At 40.7% G+C, this 25,582-nt stretch overlaps 1 protein-coding gene across 1 annotated transcript; it reads left to right on the forward strand.

Annotated features, from left to right (window-relative positions):
- Nucleotides 1-25,547, forward strand: LOC112558956. The gene is given in 27 exon segments (XM_025229726.1): nucleotides 1-106; nucleotides 9,393-9,723; nucleotides 9,988-10,116; nucleotides 10,611-10,805; nucleotides 10,997-11,157; nucleotides 11,418-11,533; nucleotides 11,690-11,829; nucleotides 11,935-11,949; nucleotides 11,951-12,199; nucleotides 12,512-12,560; nucleotides 12,899-12,968; nucleotides 13,200-13,401; nucleotides 13,848-13,883; nucleotides 14,665-14,761; nucleotides 15,234-15,413; nucleotides 15,573-15,742; nucleotides 16,161-16,421; nucleotides 16,837-20,008; nucleotides 20,579-20,664; nucleotides 20,957-21,076; nucleotides 21,384-21,509; nucleotides 21,652-21,803; nucleotides 22,328-22,507; nucleotides 22,816-23,010; nucleotides 23,194-23,241; nucleotides 23,609-23,725; nucleotides 23,938-25,547. Coding segments are annotated over 26 exon segments (6,537 nt in total). The 5' UTR covers nucleotides 1-106; nucleotides 9,393-9,528; the 3' UTR covers nucleotides 24,014-25,547.
- Nucleotides 25,548-25,582: the final 35 nt, after the last annotated feature.

The raw sequence follows: 25,582 nt of genomic DNA on the forward strand, positions 1-25,582 counted from the left end.
CTACGTTTCCAAGCTGCGTGTAAACAGTACGTGCCCCAGCGTGACATTGATTTGTACGTGATGGATGTTGCGTACTCGTATATCCACCCATCAAGAGTTGAGAAAGGTAGGGCATCAGTTATCGATAAGCTCTGTTTGCATCGTCTGCTGCTTAAACGGTTATCGTAAATGTTTGTCCTCTGTGATGGTCTCGAGTGTTGTGGGTAAATTAACTTATTAAGCATTATAGTAGTAGTTTGAATATCGGTGGTTATTTGCACGCATATATATATATAAACTCTTCGATATGGTTAGAAGTAATTAAAATAAACTAATAGATTAGTTTTGCTTGATGACAGTTTATGTGCTGCTCAGGTTATGTGGAGAAAGGAAAGAATCAATAACTAGGTCATATTATATATAGCGATTGTAGAGGGCAGACAGTTCAAGTATGGGCACATATCATATTTTTTTAAAAGTGGCCTTAGCTCAGTGACACGAATAAACTCTGGTTATATTTTCCTTGATATCGAAGAATTACAGTATTAACAAAGTGGACCTATCTATTTGTCAAGTAAATATAAATGAATAAAGGTCCTCACGCTGGATAGGAATCAGAAATAATGCATTGATTGTGGCTTCACAAATATTTTGCTTTGTGTAGAACAAAGATTATTGATAAAAACAAAATTTATAAATGCCATTTTGATTTATGCTTGCCTCTGCTGTTGTTAAGTGTTCATTTTTGTATTGTGCACATGTGTGCTTGCAGTGTCTAAATGTGCTGGGGTACGTGTGCATGTTTCTGCATTAATATGTTAGTAGTTGTGTAGTTCACCTTAGTGTGATTTTGAAAGTATGAACATGCGTGAGTGTATGGCACCATCCTTGCTTGCATTCTGTCATTAATGCATATTTATGGATGCATGTTTTATGTGTATACAGCTAAGTGCACAAATCAATCATACTTTCTTGAAACATTAAAAATATAGATATAATGTGCTACTACCTTGGAGAAACCTATTCCTGGCTATCAAAACAACTAGCAGTGATGATAAAAGCTATAAGTATGTCGCTTATCTCACCATGTACAGTGTGTCTCCAAGGTTGGCCTATCCCAGTTCCTGGCTACCTCTTAAGCAAACTAAGTTGTCAATAACTTGTTGATTTATGGATTCAGTTAAAAAAAAGTATGAGATGGGTTTTATTTATATGTTTATTCAAAACCATTTACATGCAAATATATGTATATGCATTTGTGCAGTTGCATTCAAGCATGTATGCTTGCACACACATAAACCAACACACACATAGAACTAACACACACATATACACACAAACACAAGTGATGTGCATATCCACATTTATACAAACATACACTTTTACTAAATTGGTTTGCACAAGGATTACTGTAATAAATAGTATGCCAGCTTTTATGGTGCGAATTCTAAAAAGAATATTGACATTTACTTAGAAGACCTAATACAATTCCTTGAAATTAGCTGGAAGCATTTTGTGTTTTCATGATGAATGAAAAAGTTTCATCTTTGATGTACAAGTCTATGTGGCATTGATAAATTTTAGTGAGCAATTCATTTAAGTGAGAGCAGTCTATATATTCGTTCATTTTTAGTATATTGTAGTCATATTTATATATAGTTGCTCACTTTATGGTAATGCAAATATTTTGTTTTTATATCTGCCAAAGAGCTTATTGAACAAAAGAAATTCTTAATCACTGTTCTTTTAGTAAACATTATGGTTCTCGTCCTTTTAATGTTTTTCATGGGGTGGCTTATGTGACACATTTATGCAACCAGGCTACTGTTGCATATAGCCATGCTAAATAAGAATTCTTAATAGATATTTTCTGGTGAAGAGCTAACAACTACACATCCCTTACACCATTTATCAAAACCATTAAACATTTAATATTATAGGTAACACTTTAGATATTTGTGAAAAACGAGTATTTAAAAAAAAAGTGTAAGTTTCATTCTAGTCTGACCCAATGCACCACTTTTATTCCAGCCGGCCATTTAGTATCACGTTCAGTGGATGGGAAGGCAAACTGCACCATTTTAAAAACAAATCTATTCTTGGGCTAAAGCGTGAGTTGGGATCACCTTGATGGCGGCAGGGAAAGGGTGACGCGCGTCCCAAATCTGGCGAGGTGTTCATGCATGACGACCCTGATGAAATATGAAAGATCCCTTCCCTCCTTTGGTCCATGCAGTGAAGGCTGTGATCTGCTGTGTTGTAAGGCCAGACTCTGGGTCTGTGACAAAGGTGGACCTGGCCGGGTGCCATCGATGTGTCTCGAATCCCGTTACAGGACATCACAGGCTTGGGTAAACGGTACCCTCCACCCTTCCTCACCTTACGGTCCCACATCCTTTCCAAAGCCGTGACGACCATGCCGGCCTCCTGCTGATGGCTGGTGTGAAAGTTGCATGGCTTCGGCTTGTTGGCCTGTTCGTACAGTAGGACACAGAAAGACTGTTCGTGTGATATGAGACTATAGCATCAGGGATTTCCTGCACGTGAGTCTCGTCAGACAATTAGTAGGGTCAGACGGAGTGTCCACGCGCAGTCCTTTTTATAGTTGGACACCATAGGGCCAAACAGACTGCCCACACGAGGGCCTTTATAATTGAGTGGTTTCTGTTAACAAAGCAAGCTGTTCTCCAGCAGTTAAGCTGGACTTGAGCAACAGTGGGTTATTTTTTGTTTTTGTTTTTATAAGGATCATGATTTTCAGCTTTATGTCATCCACTCCTTGCCTCCCTCCACCCTTCTGTATCCCTCACGTGACACAGGGACGAAGAGAGCAAGAGGTGATCGCTTGTATATGATCTCTCAGTTCCAGCACACAAAGGGCTGACGTCTACCCTATAATTATACTGCAACACAATGCTGCTTGAGGTACAGACCAGGAATATCATTTCGAAACATCGCCTGCGATCCTTGCGGACCTCCTGGTGGCGAGCGCGAGAGAGACGTGTCCGGTGGAGGGGGGAGAGGGAGGACTGGCGAATTCCTTTGTCAAGGACTTGAAACCGTTTCAGGTGAAAACAAAATCAGTAGCCCAAACCTTTTCTGAGGTGAAGGAGGTGAAGTGGATGGTAGATGCTGTTTGACAGGAACGATGGCCACCTCTCAGTTCGATCACACAAAGACATTTGGATGGCGGCCAGGTATTGCGTCCGGGCGATTCGTTAGTGGGGCCAACTCGGAGGCGCAGTTTATGACTTCCACACAAACACAGTGCTACAGGAGGGAAAACAGTTAAACAACGGCTTTATCCAGTGATTAATAGTGAAGTAAATCTGTTGGCAGAGAAGGTGTAGAGGATTGTTTTCGCTGAGAGCCAGCTAATGATAAAAAAGACTGGGAAACAGCAAGATCCATTTCAAAGAAAGCCTGGCAGACGACGCAAAATACCAATTGAAGACTGTCTCGAATTTACTAGAAATACCATTCCTTTTCGGGTACAGGTAACTCTACTTTTTCTCTCATCGCGCTGCTCCTAAATGTTGTCTTTCGTTTAGACAATTATATGAAGTATTTATGATGAGCTTATACCGGTACTAGTTTTATTTATTGCCTTATTTGTTGATATGTATTGGTTTCTCCGCCGTTATACTAGATCTTTCTTCATGCATTTGCTTCTTGGTTTAATGATAGGGGTTAGTGATGTAGCAAAGATGTGTAGCAAATAGTAGATTGAGTAAACTTTATTTCCTGGTTGATTTGTTATTTTAATTATTTTCAATTATCATTTAAAGGTTAGAAGTGGGGCTGGGACGGATATGTTAAGGACAGAAAAATAGGTCAGTATAAATGTGGAAGATGTAATACGGAGAGAAAGTACAGTAACGGCCGACGTAGCTTTGGCAGTCTCGAGGTTTCTGTCAAAAGGAAACAAACAAATAAAACGTCAAAAGAAGATAGTCAAAACACAGTGAGAGAGACAGAGAAGATAGTCAAACACAGTGAGGGAGACCAGAGGCATAGTGAACAGAAGCAAACCCTACCCTTAACGCGAAACCTGCTGCTCTGGGGGTTGAAGGTTTAGAGAAGCTTTGTGAGACCAGAACCAAGCGATACTTAATGTTAAGGCCAAGTAGGGACGAACGTTTATTTATATGACAGTTATATAAAATCTTTGGCAGACTTGATCAAGTGTTCATCCATGTTTATCCGGTTAAGAGCGCCAATAGCCCAAGCACTCACATTCAGCAATAACTGCCTGACCTTTTGTTGTTCGGTGAAGTTTCATAATCTATTTTATGTCACTGTTGATTATTTATGTATATAGGCTGGTTTGTCTTTCCTCGGAATATCAGCTTTTGGTCCTGTCCACCCAATGCCAAGTGCTTTTTCGCTGTGGAGATATGCTAGAGTAAGCTTTCGACCGTCGGGAGTTGGTGGACGGTATCTCTCTCATGTTTGACCATTCCCTCCCCCCTAGTACACCTCTGACGTCACGAGTTAAACGGTTATTGTCATTTGACCTCTATGTCAACACACACGATACGAAATTTTCTGTTAATAATTGGAGTGAAGGAAGCTTGTTTTCTGTCCAACGAAGGGTTAACAAGACTGTTCATGGTAGCGCCTGGTCAGAGTGTATGGAGGCCACCTGACGTCACAACCGTTATGGCACAGCTGTAGATAAATAATACATTCTCAGGGACTTTCGGGTAGAGTACTGTGTGAGTGCACTGGGGAGGAGGAAGGTGCAATATTCTCAATTAACTTCTGCTTTGCGTGAAACGTAGCAGCAAATGCAGTTCTTCGCTGTGCGTCATTAAATAAAGGATGTACGTGTCTGTGTTTTTGTTTGTCCGTCTGCTCCACGCACTTGCATAACGCACGTTTTGCGCAGCGAGGTCAGAAAATTGCGCAGACTTCCAGCTTAGAGAATAGTACAGTTCTGTGCGCATATTTACTCTTTATAGTACACAGAACAAAACTTGGTACCCCCACACAAAAAAAAAACAGCCTAATTTTGTACGCCCCATATGGATGCTGTCCAAGAACTTCATTTACATACGCATGACCTCTCGTTCACACACACACACTTGCGATAATATATACATATCTCACTTATTGCGCTTTATTGTGTAAATAATTCCCTCCGCCTATAGTGCACAGCGCCTTATTGCACTCTACTCTGCAGAGTCCTTTGTTGCATGACATTTTAAAATACGAATATTTGGTTGTGACAGTTCACTCACTGAAGCCCACCACAGTGCAGTTGTGACCTGGGTCACCATTCCACGACAAACGGCCAGCACTCACCTGTCATCTCAGGACTTGCTAAGACAGCATCGCCTCATGATATTATGTCCCCCCAGCTCACTCCTGATGTATCACGTGTCTTGTAGGCAGTAAGCGGATTTCTCTTTGTGTGTGGTAAGGTGAACGTGCAGGTGAGTGCATGCACGAGGTCAGTGCTGAGAGAAGTAGGTCAGGTGCGGACAAAGAACAAAGCTCGCTGGTGCTGTTCACATTTGTGTTTCTCCAAGGACGGTAGACGGCGGCCGCGGGAACTCGCTGACTTTTAGTCTTGGGTGGTGCGAAAGGTCTGGTGCACTACCAGAAAGAGCAGTGTACTTGATTACAAACACACGCACGCATGCGCAGACGGGAGACTGCGGAATAATCAGTAGAAAGGGAGCTGAGCGGTGACCATCGAAATAAACAACAACAATAACAACGATAACAATAGTGATTTCCCGATTGGCAGTGAGCTCAGTGCACTTGAACAAAAGAAGGGTATAAGAAACCAATGCTGTAGGGTAGACTGAGCATTTACAAATTAAGTAGGGACCGAGGTAGGGGGTGGGGAGAGAGAAAAGGTACTCAGGGTAGGAAAAGGAGGAGAAAGTCACCTACCGGAGACTTTAGGTTTGAAAGCTTCGAATGCATTCACCGTTCAGTAGCATTAGGGGCAATGAATTCCAGACACTGGGGCCAGAGAAGAAAAAGGAGCAGGTCTGAGATGTATGTTGTCTGATACTTAGCTTAGCGACCGACTTGGTTAGCAAGGGCTTCAACAGGTATGCTGGGTCCAGACTATGAAGGAAAATAAATGACGAATGTTTAGTGGGATTGTTTAACATCACAAAGACTTTACAGATGACGAAAAGTTTACCGACTGCCTGCCTGTCTGTCTGTCTGCTTAGCTGGTTGTTTTATTCACTTTGATTACCTGATTGATCTGTTTATTGATCTCATGTCAAATTAACTCCTTCCTGGGTGTGTGTGGAGGGTGGGATGGTTGGTTAGGGTTATAGGCGTAAGACTAATTGTAGAATTACACATGATTATAATATTAACTATAATAAGTATCGATGTGAATACGAGTACAGTGCATGTCCGCTCTAGACGTATAAGGTCTGTACTACATTTCTAGTTGTAGTTTCGCCTGGGCATGTGTTCAACGGCACGGGAACAGGTTACACAGAACTGACAGAAGTACGAGATACTTGTAACAAACCTGGCACAGACATGCACCAGACTGAATAGGAAGGCGGGCCTTCAGGGGCCGTATTCATGAAGTGAAGGTAAGCCGTTGCTCAGGGATAGCATAGGGAGATAACGACAATTCTTTTGTCCCCGTAGTTAATGCGGATATTTCTTTATGTCGGGATCTTTGTCTCTCTCTCTTTTTTTTTTTTTTTTTGTAACTATGACCCCAGAGGTTAAGCAACATCCACGGGATATGGAGCCGCTTTATATCTACATAGAAAAGAAGTCAGGTCTTGATTTCCCCAGGACGACGACTTATCTTCGCATCATGAATACGACCCCAGTAGTTGCCTGGCTTTGATCAGCAGCTCAGACCCAACACTCAGATATGTGGACAGTTGGATACTTCTTTGAAGACTTAAGTTTTTTAGATAAGTCTGTTTATCTGAGATTTTTTTTTCTCTCGTTTAACAGTCAATGCAGGGAAAGATTTATTCACCTTTTCCTCGTTGGTACAATTGAGTACCTGAAGACTAAAATAATAATAACCATAATAGTTGACCTCATTTCCCAACAGCACTATCGAACTGGGTAAAGACAGTATTGCGACAGTGGAGCCACCTAGGAGTGACTTCAGGTGCACCATGACACAGGTGTCCTGGCCGACCTCCCGCTGTGCTCCACACGTTAGACCGGGGAGGACTATTAGCGATGGTCGATGTAAAATATCCGAGCTGTTTGAAATCCCGAGTATTATGTTTGTTACACGGCTACCTCGCCGAAAGAAAGGTCGAGGGAGGGAGGCTCTCTCTTTATCTGTATGGGTCTGTGTGTGTGTGAGAGAGAGAGACATTTTTTTTATATTAATAAGCAAACATTAGGACAAAAGCACTAGGATCTATACCACCACTTGAACACAAGAATTATTTACAAGTGAGTGGTTTAAATGAGGAAAAAAACTGACATTAAAGGATCAAACTTGTAGCAACGCCCGGGTACACCAGACCCCTCACCCTCTCATCAGGCCTGTACATTGCTTAACAATTCATCGTCAAACGACATCAAGAATACAAAAAGTCCAAATTGTCTTAATACCGACTAATTGATGGTGCAGATGACCACATTGCCGCTTTGCCGCGTCGGGAATCGCCGTCAGTCCGCGCGGCGCCGCTGACTACCCCCTGGCCAGACAGACAGACGGTGTTCGAAGCGAGGAGACGTTGAGTCTGTTTGCGGGGCTTCCAGTGCACTGTGCCATATCTACATTGCCTTTATCTGCCATACGTTACTTTGAAAGTGTCGTCGTTGCTTCTCACGGATGTGTAATCTCACCTGAGCCTATCGCCGTCATACCTGTCGCGAGGTGGTGTAGCGCCGTCGGGGTGGTCCGTGCTTTGGTCCTCGTGTCCTCGTCAGGTCGGCATGTTGATCAACACATTACGTACGTGGTCCTTGAGAGGCTGATGTTTTTTTGATTCCATTTCCTTCTAAATGCGTTGGCCGAGTTTATGTCTGTGTGTGTCTGTGAATTTCTCTCACGCATGGACACACACATACAGGATTTATCATTACCACCTTCAAGATCATTACACATGTACTAGTTACTAGCTTGGCTTGTTTCCGTGTCTGATGCTGGGGACAGAAGGGACTTTAAAAAAAAAAAAAAAAAAGGTTGTAGCACCGTGAACTTGGCAGAAGCTACCAGCGAAGGTTGGCTAATTGCTAATCTTTTTCACACCTTACTGCCCTTTGACCCCTTTTGGTACCCTGGGGCAGCGCGAACTTTTCAAATGCGAGTCGTGCGTCGAGTGCCCTGGAGAAAACATGCTGCTCTTCTTTATTTACACCGTTGTCCGTAAACAGGCTTTTGTGACGAGCGTTGAAATAAATTAATTGTGTATTAATTAATTGTTAATTGTGGATTACGTGACAAGGGCGGAAGGTTACATCATGATCTATTGAGTGATTCGCTGCCAGGGCCACCAGAAGACGTCTGGTTCAGTGGGAAAAAAGCGGACCGTGCAAAAAAATAAAAAAAAATTAAATAAATAAAAAACGTCCTTTGCACAAAGTTTTAGCCGGGTGTTCGCAGAGGCAGTGGCGTCACCGAGCAACGTTCTCAGCAACCTTCTTTTTATTTTAATCAACTGAGTGGCACGTGCGGAAAGCGTGTGAGCTGGACGAACGAGTGTCACGAAGATCACGTGCAGGTCGCAGTTAATAAAGGCCTGAAGACACATGGGTGCAGAAACTAGAGACAACCTCAGCTATTTCAGGACGGAGGGAGCTTAGTGTCTGGTTTCAGGATTCTAACAGTCTGGGCTTGTAGTGACCCATCTCAGTACATCTCTAACCCTTAACTCCAGACACGGAGTGGAGATCAGTTGCTGCACTTTCATCCATCTAGGAATTAATGTCATAAAAGTGTATATTTGCACAGCCCTCTGATGCATGGGGCATTCTTTTTCTTAATGCAGGGGAACCGTTACTTTGAGTCTTTGCTAAGCTGATAGAAGTAATTGACATTACAATTATAAATTAATAACATATACAACAATATTTTAAGACAACATTGATTCTTCTTTTAGCAAAACAACTTCATCTTTAAAAAGGATCAGAACATGCGGAAAGCTGGCTGTACATCTAAACAGTAAATACATACATGTCACTATGATTCTCAGTCCAGTTTTTGCTGCACTGATACAGCCATGGTCAGTGCTGAATTTGTGGACCTGTAAGAAAAGACACTGTGCTTTAGAAATAAGTTTTCTTTTGTTCATGTAAAGACAACAGTTTTACTTCTTTATCACTCCCAGAATCTACAAGATTTTTAAAGTAAAATATTTTTAGATTTTTGGGAACTGGTTTTTTTTTGGCATGATTCCACCAGCCTGATACGAAAGGTGTGAATTTTATTCTCTGTTTTCTTGCAGATTTTGTTGAAGATTACCAGAGTGTCAGCAGAGATGACAAAAGATGTATGTTTGGTTGAGAATAATGAGAACATGAAGAAAGATGCATTTGTACTTGATGACAGTAAGTACATAAAAGAAGACTTACCTGTGCTTGATGACAATGCGTACAGACAGCAGCAGCACCCCTGCAAGTGGCAGCATTTTGACAAGCTCCAGTGCTGCACATCAGGGGGAACCATCCCATGCCTCTCGCCTCCAGCGTGTATCATCTTCCTCCTATTTTGACATTGCCAACACCATCTTGGGCAGTTCTGGTGATTTGGATGAAGTACTACTTTGCGCTGCAAGGGTTAGTGCTGGGCGCTATTTGAATTTGAATATAGATGGATGGTTAATGCCACTGAGTACTGTCTGTAACACTATCTAACATACATCCACAAGAAGTTGCTTGGAGAATCTCAAGCTTTTTGAAAGAATGTAATGCAGGGTCTTTCTATAGCATGAATTGTCAGATATTTGTAACTGCACTGAACACATGCAGACAGAATTACTGGTTGCATTTAGTTTATGAGTGTTTATAAGATAATAAGACAGATTTTTGGCATACTTACAGGATGGAGACTTGAACAAACTGGAGCAGTTGCTTTGTCAGCGAAATGACATCATTGTGGACGTTGACTGTAAAGACAGGCGGACTGGCAACACAGCCCTCATATTGGCAGCCAAGAAAGGATATGCTAAGGTAGCTTGAAGGATCAGGTTTTTTTCCCCTGACTGTTTTAATTATAAAGGAACAAATGTAAAAGCAATTTTAATGAAAATTCATACAAAGCCCAAATGAAGCAAAGCATGCATTACAAATAAACTTGTTGGGATATTATTTATTAAATATTGAATTTGTTTTGTCTCTGCTAATCGTCATGAGCAGCATGGAGTTAAATATTGAAAAATGGGAGAATTCCAATTAATGTTGGTTTAGATACATCTGATTGTTATTTGTCATAAATTGAGCCTTTAGTAGTTTATCACTTGGGATTCACTTTGAAGAGACTTAGGCAACAAGAAAGTGCACACTTCCAAAACATGTACTTGAAAAACAAACTTTATTCTGTATTTCAAGTCCGTCCAAGCCTTACCTTATGGAAATGTGTGTGTGTTTTTTTTTTGTCAGATATCATAATGATGAGTACACAAATGACGAAAATTTTGACAGGACAACTGTTTATATTTGAGTAGATGATACAGCTCTTGCTGAGACACGGTGCAGACCCCACTCTTCACAACTATGAGGCGCAGACGGCCCTGGAAGTGGCTACGAGTGCCACAAAAACCATCCTTCTGGACTGGGTCAACCGGTCAACAGAATGCACTCACAGGCTGTTGCTTCAGGCTGCATGGCAGGGCAATTTGGAGGTCATCAGGCGTCTGCTGGTAAGCCTCACATTTTTTAGTGGAGGATTTTGTGCATGCTTTGTAAGGTCATGGATGTCTGCATCTGTTTATAGTATTTATGACAGTGATTCAATTGATTGTAAATGATTGGAACTGTTGGAACTGTGGCAGCTGAAAGTTGAGAAAATGGATTTAGTCTATAGTGAGCTTCACAAAACGTCTGATTTTAGGTAGTAAACAAGTCCTTGGACATAAACTGCCAGAATGCAGAAGGGCTGACCCCCTTACTGCTTGTGGCCAAGGATGTTCAACTATTTGAACGCCTGGGAGTGCAGCTAAATCGGCGGTACAATCCAGTGGAGGTGGCAGAGTTGTTAATAAAGGCCCGTGCGTACGTACTGGGATTTATGTTTATCTTGTTTTTAAAACATATTTATCACAACTTTTTAGTAATTTAAGTGAACAAATAGTTTGAAAGTCTCAATCTCTTTTTTTAATTCTCATGTAAAAAAAAAAAGAGGCTTCCATAATGACTGCAGTCCGTATCATATGTATCAGCATATTAACTAATAACATATTTGCTTGAGAAAAATTAAAGAGGAAACATGAAGGAGAAAGTTCTCTAAAGAGTTTTTAATATGCTTTAAATAGAAATATACATGCGCTGGATAACGATGGGAAGACATGCCTCCATCACGCAGCTCAGTCGCGTGCAGGAGCTGCAGAGAAACTGGTCCATGCTTTCATCACCTGTGGCTCAGATGTTGGTCAGTGAACCTTGCAGGCTCAGTAAACTGTTTAACACTTACAACCTATTTTAATAATAATTCCAAAATAAGCATTGTGCTCATATATTTGTACATACCTGATTGAACCTGGATGAGGCATGACAAAGGTGAACATCACAGGAACTTTTGTTACAGATCAACTTGATAAACGTCAGTATGCTGCCATTCACTGGGCTTCACACTTTGGCAATGTTAATGTTGCGTTGGCGTTACTTGACGGTGGCTCAGAGGTTAATTGCCGAGGTTTTGCAGGTCTCACACCTCTTCATATATCAGTGAGTGGATGTTTTACAGCTGTTCTCTGTGTCTTCCATTGAGAGCTAAAGGATTCTGTTGATATTATACATGACTCGCTTTGTGTCTTTTCCGTTCTGCTGCAGGCACACAATGACCATCCAGCTTACAGCAGTCACTCTGCTGCAGCATGGTGCTGACATTACGTTGACTGATGACAGGGGGATGACAGCTGTGGACCTGGCAAAAACACGCAAGATGAAGACCACCCTTAGAGAAGCATGGGCAGAGGCCACGCAAAAGTGCAAGCCAGCAGAACTTGGTCCAGTGCGAGTGACAAGTCGAGAAGAGTCTAAGTTATACATGCATGAGGAAAATCATAAGGCACGAAAAGGAGAAGTTGTTTTTGAGGTGAGAGAAGTTACATTATATGATCTATATCTCATTCTGTTGTTTATAATTTTATGCTATCTGCATCCAAAATATTACAAGTGAGAGGTAAGCAGGCTAAGATGTGATTGAGGGAACAGATTTGAGGTATGAACATGCACAGCTGCATAAAGATGTACATAAAGATCCATACTTACTCTTGATCAGATTGAAGACTATGGAGAGGTTTAAAAATCATTGACTAACAAGACGGCTGAAAGTCTTTTTAATAATAGAGATAGTGGCCTAAAGCAATCAAACTTCAAATTACTGGAAACATTTTGTTTATAACAGGGTATGGTGGCCAACTCTAACCCAGCTCAAAGAACAGGACAATTACCATGTAAGTTTTAACATTGAGAGGGTGGAAGGACTCTCCACTGAAGAACAGACTGAATTTTCAAAGTATATTAGTTCATTGAACTATTTTCTCATTGATAAACCATGCTCGGAATAAACACAGATAGGGTCTGTTTTGAGTTGAAGGGAGCCTATATCTGTCCTCCTTAGCCAAACAGAAACCAAACCACCAGTTTTAAACCAATTAAAAAATGAATTTCAGATAGCAATTCAGACACTCACAAGTAATTATTTGTCATGCTGAATGCATTTTACCCCAAGGGGTCTTTTCTTTGTAGCTTGTCTAAATTTAGGACAGTCTATCACGAGCAATGACCAAAGGCAGACGAGCTGAGCAGCAAACACTTCAAGACATTGAGAATGGAAAATATACACCAACTCCAGTGTACAGGTGAGAAGCTAGCCATTCTGTGATGGTTATCATCAATGCTGTCCAGCAAATTGTATATCCACAGAATATTTTTAATGACGTTTTTGATTGACTGCTAAAGCTAAGGGGCGAAAAAGAGAAGAAAGCAGTGAGACATTCAGTGGCCATTTTCTTGTCAGCAACTTAAGTTTCAGACAATAAAAATGCCTTTGGAGTACTTGAGTGTCTTATCAATGAACTTTTCTGTGTTAGTCGAGAGAGCACGCGGCCACTTGGCACAGTGCGAACCAAGATGCCTTCTATCCTGCCACAGATTTCAAAGCAATCCCCATCACCAGCAGGCTGCCAGTCCCCAGAGTCACCTCCTGCAGGAAGCAGGAATGCAGCTGAGGATTTACGAAGGTCACTTGAAGATGGGAGAAATATGCTGGACAAAGGTCACAGAGCAGAAGAGGTGTGTTCTGCAGTCGCTGGTTTAATGTGGACAGAATGTGAACATCACAGAGAACTAAGAATGCATGTAGTCTAAAAGAGGAACAAAAATCATTACATTAAAAATATATAATGTTTCTTTAAGTCTAGCTAGGAATAAATAAATCTTTGGAATCCAGCCGCAGGAAGTAGTATTTGATGTTTTAACGGCACGACACTCTGACTGCCCAATATGTATCTTGTATATCATGTATCTTGTCCTGTATGCTCATGTATTACACACCCTGTCATGTGTGCTTCACTTTATATCAATCATGATAATACAGGAATGAAGAATCCACTTGATGTTGGTTCTTTTTGAATTTTGAAATAAAAGCTTAAGAGGTGTTAAATGATTTCAGGGCCAGTAAGAGCTGGGAGGCTAAGTGGTTCAACACCACTTTCCACTTCTGAAAAGATGGATGACAACACAAGAGACAACTTCAGTGCCATCGACATGAACATGTATGTTAGTGATATGATAATTTTATTTCTTCCTTGACTGTACCAGATGACATGACCATAGGAGATAAAGAGGTACACTGGCTCTTTAACCATTGAAAGCTGTCTCCCTAGCAGTGAGTTAATTATCACTCACCCGGTGAAATAGCAATAATCGGAAAAGGTGGGGGTTGAAAAAGGAGTAGCGTCTGTGGATTGTTGTTAGGAGTAATGCTCAAGGAAGAGGTGTTTTCAGAGCATATTTAAAAGTTTCAATAGTGGATGGGTGGAGGAAGTCACTAGTCATTTCACCTGGTCATATTGCCTCAGGCAGAGGGAAGTAAAGACATGAGGTCAGGGAGACAACTTTCAATAGTTAAAGAGCTAGTGTATATCTCCTATGGTAATTTCATGTGTTAAGTCTCAAAGAAAGAGAATTTACTCTCAAAATTTTGTTTTGTAGCTCTTACTGGTTTAGTAACAGGCTCTTGTGTTGACCCTTAAGTATGGAATTACTGCAATGTGTTTTTCCTCTTCTTATTGCAATTGTAAATATTTTATTGAAGACATCCTAAATAACAGACAAGCTCTAAAGTGAGATGATTGTCCTATCTCTATTGGCCACCAGCAAGCCTTGAAATCAGGTTTGTGACAGTGTCGAGATGTAGATAAAAACCATTCAGCAGATTTTAAGAAAAGTGACTAAAGTAACCGGTCAGTAATCGATTATCTTCTTAAGAATATGTTGACATATAAAATGCTATGTTCAAAATTTATCTTGTGACACAAAGGTTGCCATTTTTAGGAGGCCTGTCTCACACAGACGAACGGGTCTGATCCAGTTTCCACCACCAGCATTGGTGATCTGGCAGTTTCTGCCGACAATATCATCAGCAGACGAGGTAGGTGATCCTGGTGGCATCTTAAGAACAACCATGTCATCTCAATGATACAATGAATTTATCCATTAACATGGCAATTTATTCATGATGAAGTATAATAAGCATTCAAAATAATAATCCTGTTTGATATCATCAGGTAAAATTCCAGATTTTTGAAGTTGACATTACTTTTAGCAAAAAATTACAACTCTTACATTTCTAGATTTGTTATCAAAATTCTTTTAGACATTTTCTTCTGACCAGCCAGAATTTCCTATTTAAGTTGAAGTTCTGGTGATTGTTAAGTATAATCTTTAAGAGATTAACAGGTCATTTCCTGCACCTGATGTTAATCACATCAGATCAATGTGAAGCAGACAGAGAGCACCCTTATTAACAAATGACAAATGTTGTCATTCATTTTATTGGACTTATTGTTCCATTTTTTCTAATCACTTATTTTGTATGAAAGTAAAAAAAAAAAATTTATCAGGGCGCTCAGTGTCGACTGGTGATGGGGAGAGCTGTGAAATGGGAGGAACAAGCACTGAGCGTATGTCCCAGTTACGTACACCACTTGATCGGGACACCACAATGTGCGTCAACATTCCACCAATGATCCCTGAAGGAAACAGTCCCAGAAATCCCACAAATGTGCTGTCTTATGAGAGAAGTGAGTGAATATGAGATGCAAATTTTAATTGTCAGGTTTTCCCAAAACAGCTTTTGCCACTAAATTATGAGGTTAGCAGTCACTGTACTATGTTGGTTCTTAGGTCTTGACACTTATATACAGACTGGTGTTATGTTTTCTTTGTTGCTTTCATTGCAGATGTCACTAACTCCCAAGGTTCCACAATGCCAGTCCAGATAATTCCATTGCCTCCTAACTCGTCTAGGATACTGCCTCCCACACCCACCTTCTTGACACAGGGATCATTCATTGCTGTAGAGGGGGCCCTGGCTAAGGCCATGAAAGATGATGACTCATTGTCTTCCAAGGTAAGCGAGCAGTGCAGCCTTTGGAACCAGAATGTTGTTTGATTTTGTCACATACCCAAGAGATGGGTGAAATGTTTTGTCATACAGCAATTAGATATCACTGTAATATGCTCTTTCATTTAATATTTTTACCCTTATGTCTCATTTCACTGGTGTGATTAAGATTTTAACTTGTCATCATAATTGTTTGTAAATTTCAGTGAATTATCTTATTAGCTATTGCAGCTATTTTGTCCTCATAAGTTTCTATAGGCTTGGATATTTTGTGGCCTGCTGATGTTAAAAAAATGATTTTTGTTTTGGTAATTTGCATTTTGTTACTGGTACTTGACAAACAGTCGATATTGACACTAGACCTGGGATAGACTAACCCTGTTGGCACATGCTAACCTATGGTTTGTATTTTTCTTTCTGACAGGAGCCATCTCCAAGATCTGATGATGATGATGACAACAAAATTCGGATGGTTTTGGCCAACCCCATGGAGCTATTTCGTTCACGCTCTCTGCTTAAGGAAGAATTCATTTTGGCTGAAAGCCGACCTTCTGACATTGTTGTAGGGTCCTCTGGAAGTGACCCTGCGTCAAGCTGCAGCAGTCTTTCCTCATCTTCCCTGTCTCCTCGAGACCTTGGTTTTTCTGGCCACATGTCCCATCGAGCCAGCGACCCATCTCTTGTCACTTAACTCTCAGGGAGAAGGCTGCTTCTTTGGGAGCTCGCTCTGGAATCCACCAAAACCGTAGAAGTGATCCATCACTTGTGAACCTTGGTGAAACAAAAGGTTTGGCTGGTCAGTCTTCAGTCAGGAATGCTAACATCAGCCCAAAGAGCCAGAAAGATTGTAAAGGGGCTGATGCTGCAGAAAAAGGCATGAAGTGCTCTGCAAGTGACACTGTTTTAGGATCAGGCTTCCTAAGTACAGCAGAATGTGGTGAAACCTTTAGCAATCTCAAAAAATTCTTGCTCTACAGGGGTTGTTCGCAGCCAGAGTTTAAAGACTAGAGGTCAGAGAGGGGATGTTGAGAAACATGGTGGCCCTTCAGAGCTGGAAGTTTCACAAGACAAGGAGAGAATTAAGAGGAGCTGGAGCATAGGAAATGTTGCTGCAGAGACTGGGGCACAAATCGAATGTAGCAAACACTGTTGTTAAGAGTATGCAAAACAGCAGTACCGCTCAAGGAGCCCCATTCTCTGGCAAAGGCCAGCTGGTTATTATGCGAGACTCTTTTCAAAATGTGAGTTCTATGTCTTCAACATCTGAAACAGTTTGCTTGCAGAAGCAAATAAAAAATCTGGATAAGAAACTTGAAGATGACACTGCTGATTCATCCCAGATTGTCTTGGGATCTGGTGTTGGGTCAGTGGAGGCTGGTGCTGCTGTCAGAGAGAGAAAGGATGTGACTGTCAAACCTTCATCTGGTGATGTTGTATCCTTAATACAAAATGTACCTGGTCCCTGTGTTTCTGAAACTTATCCTAAGAACAGTGAAAGAAAAGAAACTGGTGGTTCTAAAGTTTGTGACACATCAAAACCCAGTGTTGGTTCAAAAACCAATGACTATTCTAAACCGGGTGTATTTTCAAGATCTGGTATTTCATCATCATACTCATCTTTGACTCCATCGAGTGCTGTTTCAAAGAGTATGAAGCATTTTAACAAAGATGTGAGTAAGAAAGTTAGCAACAAGATTAAGGAAACTGCTTCAACCAGTACATCACCCAAAACCTGTTCAGATACCATAAAGTCTGCCAGCAAGAGCAGCAACATTGTTTCTTCTGTCTCTCATTCATCAGTGCCCAGGCCAGTTTCTTCTGCAATATTGCTTTCATCCTTTGAATCTACCTCAGAATCAAACATAGCATCATCTTTACAGACAAAATCACCCTCATCAGAAAATCTATCCTCACATATGCCTGCTCCCTCAGCTGAAAAGAAACCTGCTGAAGTGACTGCAAGATGTAAAACATCTGAAAGCACGCAGAAAAAAGATGGTGTTACAGCAGGAGGTGCAAAGTACTGTTCTGCAAACACCCGTGCAACATTAGCAAGAGGTTTAGAGGGTAATTCAAGGAGCCCAGCTTCTTCCGAGTGCAAGAATGCCAAGATACCTCCCACTAATTTGTGTCAAACCAGTTGTCCTGAACCTAGCCAGAAAGTTTCATCAGATTTGGCATCTTCAAAGGCTTCATCATTGGCTACATCATCATCAGCCTGTGTAACAGCTCTAACTGAAAAAAACACGAACAAAGTAGAAAGGGATGTCATGAAGGGAAGCTCTTTAGGGCCCTCAAGTGCAAAAAGCAAAAATATTACAAAAAATTCACAAGGTAGTATGTGTACAGAACCTGGAAGCAGGAGAACTGTTACCCCAAGCAGTTCACAGGGAACTATCTTGATGAAAGATACTCAGATGTCATCAGAAATCACTTCTGGAAGAAAGACAAGTGCCAGTCAAGGAGAACCAAGTTCCAGACAGGCTAACCTTGCAAAAGCTGCATCAGCTGATCCGCCTGCTCACAAGACCACCAATACTGCTGACGGTGCAATATGCAGACCACAAGCATCCCTAGTAAATTCAGACTACTCCCATGGCACACAATCCAAGATGGCACCTACAAAAAAATCAGAACATTCTTTTCTGTCCAAGGCAGTGCCTGAAGATAAGATCTCCAAGAACCAGGCTGAAGTGCAGAAAGATGATAAAAATGAGCATGATATTGAACCTCTAGTGAAGATCACTTTTGGAAAGATTGACTCCAGGGCTGCTGCTGCTCTCAGATGTCCCAGTGACCCTGCAGTTTTCAAGAGCACACCTGTCATCGTTAACCCCTTTGAGCACCTGCCAGTGTGCCAGTCTGTCAAAGATAATTGTCCAAGGCATGTAACTATGGCCGAAAAACCAAGCAAAGATGCTGGCCTTTGTAAAGGAAAAAAGGGAAAACCATCCAGAAGCACCAAGAGAGGAAGAGAGAAGAGACCTGTGTCTGGTTCCTCTCGCCAAGCTTCTGCAGGTCGACGAGGAAGAAAGAGCAGAGAAGGAAAAGCAAGCGAAGGTGTAGAGTCTCGTCCTCGCAGTGGAAAGACCATAGGAAGAGCTCGATCAGGAAAGAGAAGAACCAAAAAGCAGGCAGACAAACAGGAAGACACAGAAGACAATTTGGCAGAAGTAGCTACCAAGGGTGATGTAGCATTGATATCTGGCATTGGGTGGCACCTGGCAACTCCTTGTGTAGACACCTCTGACATACATGCAGCTTCTAGCATCCATTACAGCTCATCTGATTTCGAGGATTCTGACGACACAGAATCAGTTGCAGATGATGACAAAGTGTGTGAATACCTTGATGTCAGGCAGGGACAGGTGTCCACATCACCACGCTTTAGAGAAGTAAAGGGTGAAGGAGGTAAAGCAGATGTGACCATACCTGTCATGCTCAACGACGGATTTCCACCCATGAATTTAGACATGACTCTGATGAACAGCAATGCCAGGCCACAGAACAATGGTGTCAGGTCCACAAGCAGTGATGCTGAAGATAATGGTGCTAAAGTCAGTGCAGTGTTGAATGATGAACTCGCTGATTTAGAGCATATAAGAGACATCACCACAAAAGATATGTTACTGGGAAAACTCACGCCTATTCCAGAAATTCCCTCATTGTCTGGAGTGTGTGAAGCAATTGCTAGGTTTGATCATTGTCTGAAAGAAGGACAGCTTAGTCAGTTGCTGGAAGGAGCAGTGCAGGAAAAGAAAGACTCTGCTTTACCCTACACTAAGGGTGGAAATGACAGTTCTAGTTGTGGGCCTGAGATGGATTTACAGACAAGAAAATTGAACAATTCTGGTTTGAATTTACTAGAATCAGCATCTACCATGGATGTGTGTGCAAAACAAAATTTTGAGAGAGATCCAGAAAACACTCATATAATTTTTAATGAGGACAGCACAGAAAACAAGGTAAAGAAAGAACGCAAGTTTTCAGAGTCAAAAAAAGATGAGGAAGAAATAAACATCGCCATAGATGAGATTCTCAGTGCCACAAGTACCTCAATGTCTTCTACTCTAAAGTCAACTTCTACCTTGAGGTCTGGAGCTGTCACTTTCACTGAAGGAGACCATCGTCTGCTTGCCAAGCTGAAGTCACAAAACAAAGACTCACCTTTCTATGCTCATCGAGAAAATTCTCCAGAGGATGAACCCAAGACACCTGGTGGAGGTATTGAAGAAGAAGAAAGACTTATCTCACATCATGCTCTTAAACAAATATGAATCAATTCCATATAGGAACAAAGGGTAAAGGAGTAACTAATGCTCAGGCAGACAGAAATGAGATTCAATCCTTGTGGACTGTGGAGGAAGAGGCCAAGCAGCTCATCAAAGTCAGTATTAGAGTTTGTTTTTCTCATGAGTTTTTTTTTTCCCATTGTATAGACATCAAAATTGAGCCACTTCATTTATGATAATAATAATTCCTTAATTTTCATAAATATCTGTAGCAAGAGATGTATGTGTGAGAGAATGAGATGAGTGTGTGCACATGTGTAAAATACTTATGCATTGGTACAGTTTGCACAGTGTTTGCAAGAGAGCATTGTGTTAAGATTTAGGGAAGACCATTTCAGAATTTAATACATGTTGATCCTTAATTTGCATTCACTCACTGCTGCTTTTATTTCATTTTGGTGCAGGTGATGAACAGTTTCCGCCATATGGAACTCCATGCAGGAGGCAGCCCCCATCTCCGTGAGCCTGTGGTCACATCAGATAGTCACCGTGTGGTGAAAGTGGCATCAGCCCAAGATAGGGTGCCTTTGATTAGACCTTCATTCAGCAGGAAATGCTCGAAGCAGAGGGAAATTTCAAGAGCTTAAGAAGGCATCTGCAGGCAACACCCAGGAACTGGCTGGCCAAAAGACAAAGGTGCTCAGATGACACACTGAGGGGAGAAAGATAGGTTATTGTGTAAGGGAATGGAAGGGGGATATTGAGAGAAATGGACAGAGAGAGAGAAACTTAGTTAAGCCCCTTGGCCACACACCTGATCATTACTCAAACTGAGAATTTTATGGTACAACTGGTTAACCCTGAGCATTACTTGGGCTTGGAATTTTATGGTAAAAATGGTTAACTCCAAGCATCACTTCCTGTAAACACACATTCAATGGCAGGTAGGCTATTTGTAAAATAAAATTTTCTGTTACTCCTTAAACAGGCCAAAGGCATCGAGGATCCAAATGTAGCTATCGGTGCCCAGGGTGGCTATGAGGATGTGGTGGAAGCTCTTGCAGGAGACATTACTCACAATGCTCTAGTGAACACGGCTGTTTCTGAGGTAACATTAACTTGGTCTGCAAACTTTCTTAGTAATCTGAAAACCAAATGTTTGTAGATATTCATAGCTTGGTGTTGTGGAAATCCTTAGAGAACTGAGGGAATATTTTCTCTCATAACTCCACAGAACTAGAGAGGTAATGGTAAACTAAAAAATGTTACTGCCTTTTGGGAGGTTTGCACTTTAATGTTCCCTAGTTAAGGTAATTATTGCATATTAGCATTTTCCACTGTTTGACAAGGAGAAGTGCTTTTACCATTTTTTGTCTGAGTGATGACATTTTAAATGCTTTACAACTGTTCTTCAGACAATGTGCAGTCGCCTAAGTGGTCGACGTGGAAGCAGAAGCAGTAGTGCCTCCACAACAGATAGCACAGAGGAGACAATTCAGTGGAAAAAAGGCAATGTTCTGGGCAAAGGAGCTTTTGGCACAGTGAGTTGATGGAAATGGATTTGGAACCACCCTGAAAAATACAGATAATTAACTTCCAACAGTTGTGTAAAGCCATGATCATGAAAGAATGCAAATCTTCAGGTCCTTACACATAGAATATTAAGAATGTTTTGTGATGCAGGTCTGGTGTGGACTGACCAATGAAGGAGAGCTGATTGCTGTAAAGCAGATTGAGTTGACAACAACAGACCGATGCAAAGCTGAATTTGAGTATGAAAAGGTGCAGGAGGAGGTGGAGCTACTGAAGACTCTCAGCCACACCAATATTGTTGGGTCAGTAGTGGTTTCCTTCACCAAATCGGTTTAACTGGAAATGCTATTAAATAAGATCAGTTCATCGCGACCCTATGTTCCTCAGAGTAGCAACAAGGAATAAACTAAACTAATAATTGCAATCTGGATCTATTGTGTTAACGATGTGACTCAGTCCTGTTGTAAATCCATTTTATAACTGATATCCCCCAAACCATACATTGAGCCAAGAAATGATTCAGAAGTGAGGTATGGTCATCTTGATGAACTTGTTGAGTCAGTCTGAGCCCAAGAGGGCACTGGCAACTGAAAATCAGAAACAAAGGCTCCAGTAACCATTCAAACAGTTGAGTAGTCTGTTCACACAGGCTGTGGTACCAGTTTGGGGAGAGACACAGATATGGATCTTTGTAAGATTTTATGCTCTGCATAAGAGGATCTACATATAAAAACTTTTAAACAAGTTTGAAATGAAATTATTTGTGAATGAATGTAAAACATCTAACACTTTAAATGCTCTGTCATATATATTTTCATTATATTAGGTACCTCGGCACAAGTTTTGAGGACAACATTGTGAGCATCTTTATGCAGTTTGTTCCTGGAGGCTCTATAGCCAGCATCTTGGCTAGGTTTGGTGCCTTAGATGAAGCTGTGTTTCGTAGGTACACACGACAGATACTGCAGGGTGTCGAGTATCTTCATAGCAATGATGTCATCCACAGGTGAATAGCATCTGCTTATCCTTACTGGTGTAAATGTTTTACATGCCAACATGCACCTCATTTATATACAGCATGCAGAACCTCCAGGACTGCTTACAGCAGACATGTAGAGTTCAGAGGATAATGCATGAATAAAATCTCTGACAGCAAAAAATTATCTGTTTTTACATGGATTTATAATACATAAGCAGCAGCAGGGAGATTGTGTTTATAGCTGAGGCAACTTATGTCAAAAAAGGTGTATAAAATACCATATGTCGTAATGAGAAACAATTTGAATGAAATGTATTTAACAATGTTGCATCCAGGGACATCAAGGGAGGCAATGTCATGCTCATGCCCAATGGTGTCATCAAGCTCATTGACTTTGGCTGTGCAAAACGTCTGTGCATCAATCTAAGTCTTTCTCAGACCCAGATCCTTCGATCGATGAAGGGAACACCATACTGGATGGCACCTGAAGTGGTTAATGAATCTGGACATGGGAAGAAGTCTGATATATGGTAAGCCAGATCGACATGATGTGTTTACGATGATGTGTAAGGAACTTGGCCATAAGTGACTGTAATGCATGAAGATGTGCATATATTATTCTAAAACTGCACTGCAAAGTTACCTCTTAACTTCTTATAATTTAACCACAAATGCATATAAGTGTTGGCAAATTAACCAATTTGTTTTCCTAGGAGCATTGGATGCACTGTTTTTGAAATGGCCACCAGGAAACCACCTTGGTGAGTTTTTACCTCTCAGCAATAGTATCAGGGTGCCAGAACATGCAATTTTCCGTTAATATATCATAGCTGTAATGTGTAGATCATGATAATGGCTTTGCTGACAGATTATTACAAATATCACTTCATAGGTCACTTTACATAAATACCTTGGTATATTTCCACTGTTAAAATATTGTAAGACTTATTATTATCTGAAGATGACATTGTGGATAGCATAAAATTATTTCCTTTTGGCCACATATATATACGGTTTGTGAGACTGCCCATTCTGAATTCCTTGTTATTGACCATGTCATCATTTGATTATTTCTCAAACTGGCATATGGTGCTAGATTAATCTCCTGGATGATTCTTTTCTCCTTAGGGCTGAAATGAATCCTATGGCTGCCATCTTTGCCATTGGCTCAGATAAACCAGTGCCAAAACTTCCAAATAGGTTCTCACTCGAAGCCATCAGTTTTACTGAACGATGTCTCACCAGGTCAGCAAAGATTTTAAGAAACATTCTAAATGTGGCTTAATTACAGGGAGGAAAAAAGTCACCAAATTTGCCTAGTGAAGCATAGCATGCAAAAATCCAAGTGTAGCCATATGTGGTTGAGACAATTTATGTACACAAATTAACATGAAGGTTTTTCATCTTATGACAACTCCTGTCAGTCATTTTCTAAAGACCACATTTATATTTTCCAGGGATCAAACCCAACGACCTTCAGCTTCTGAACTGTTGACTGATTCCTTCATGCTGGAAAGAATACCCAAGAAATAAAAAAAAAAGAGACGATTCTTAGACTTCCTGCATCATAATATTTATGATCTAAAGTCAGCAGTAAATCTTTGTAACTGATATTAATCATTAGTGTAGCATGCTTAAAATTAAAATCGTAGAACATCTTGGTCTTAACAAAAATTAAGCCGTTTGATATACTTGGCCAGAATAGTTTCTTAGAAAGATACTTTGTGACTTGGTAAGATACTTTGATACTTTTTGACCATCAGTGAAGGAAAGTGCAGTGCTTTTGTTCACAGGACTGGGTGGTGCGTTGTCTGCAGGACTGTTATAGAATGTGCAGCAATTTGCATAGGTTTGCAGGGCTTCTGCTTACGCAAAAAACTGCGTACAGTACGCATTAAAAGTTCGGAGGTCCCCTTCAAATTTGGGCGAAGAACAGGGACCCCTTAAAAATCTGAAGAAGGGGTCCCTGGGACCCCAAAGAATTTAGCCTTAGCAGAAGCCCTGGTTTGAAATGTACAGTAATCTACAGAACAGTTACAGAAAATGTCAGAACTGTTGCAGACTATGTTGTTATTAGCATGGCTGTTGAAAAATACACAGCGGAAAATCTGCACGACAGTTGTGGAACACCCCGTACATCCGCATGACTGTGATGGAGTCTGCACATTTGTACGCTTTTGTGCATGAAGCAAAAATCAGGCATGGACTGTACCATTAATCTGCTCTAATCACTTCTGTGCAGGGCATTCCTGGAAAGTTAGATGATGTTGAATAAGAGTTTTATGTTCATTACAGTGTTGTTTCTTGTGATTGTTTTCTCTTAACTAGTGCTGGTTAATATTTGTGAACCGAGATGGATGCATGTCTGATTTTGCTGTTTCTGTGTTGGCATACTTCACATCTGATTGTAATGCCCCCTATTTTCTAATTTTACAGAGTTCTCATCTTGGATGCTTAAACAATTGTATTTAAGACTCAAGTCTTCCACATTCCTATGCTGTAAAAATAACATCACGTTTCTTTTTCAAAATGTTAGTAACAATATGCTGCAATGCAGTCTGTAATTTGCAGGTACAGTCGGTTCACTAACCCATGTCTGGAAGCCTGAATTGAAAGGATTCAGTGTAATGCAATATGTCCATTTTATAGTTTGTTAAGTGAACCAGGTAAATTTGTTATGCACAATTGTTTCTTTCAATGTTTACAGATCTGAGGTACAAATGCTTTCTCCATTTTTCTATGTGATGGCTGGTATAGGTCTTAATTTACAAACCTTGATTTTATGCAACATTTCTTGATTGAATAATGGTACAACTGCTGAATATTAATCTGAATTTAAGTCTATGCTTCAACATTTTACTGCTGATAATCATTGAAGAAATCTATTTGTATTAGTATAGGTATGTTTGTGTGTATATATAAGTATATATTAGTGCATGTATAGATTTTCAGCAATATTTTTAGCTGGCCATTGCAGGTATTTGTTACAAGCTGTTCATCCATGGAGCTGTGACTCCACATGGTGTAGATATTTCAGACAATACAACTGCATGATGTTCAAATGTTAGTTGGAAATTTCTGTTTCTATGTTTTTAGCAACTG

The sequence above is a fragment of the Pomacea canaliculata genome, linkage group LG3 (genome assembly GCF_003073045.1).
Source record: "Pomacea canaliculata isolate SZHN2017 linkage group LG3, ASM307304v1, whole genome shotgun sequence".
NCBI classification, from domain to species: domain Eukaryota; kingdom Metazoa; phylum Mollusca; class Gastropoda; order Architaenioglossa; family Ampullariidae; genus Pomacea; species Pomacea canaliculata.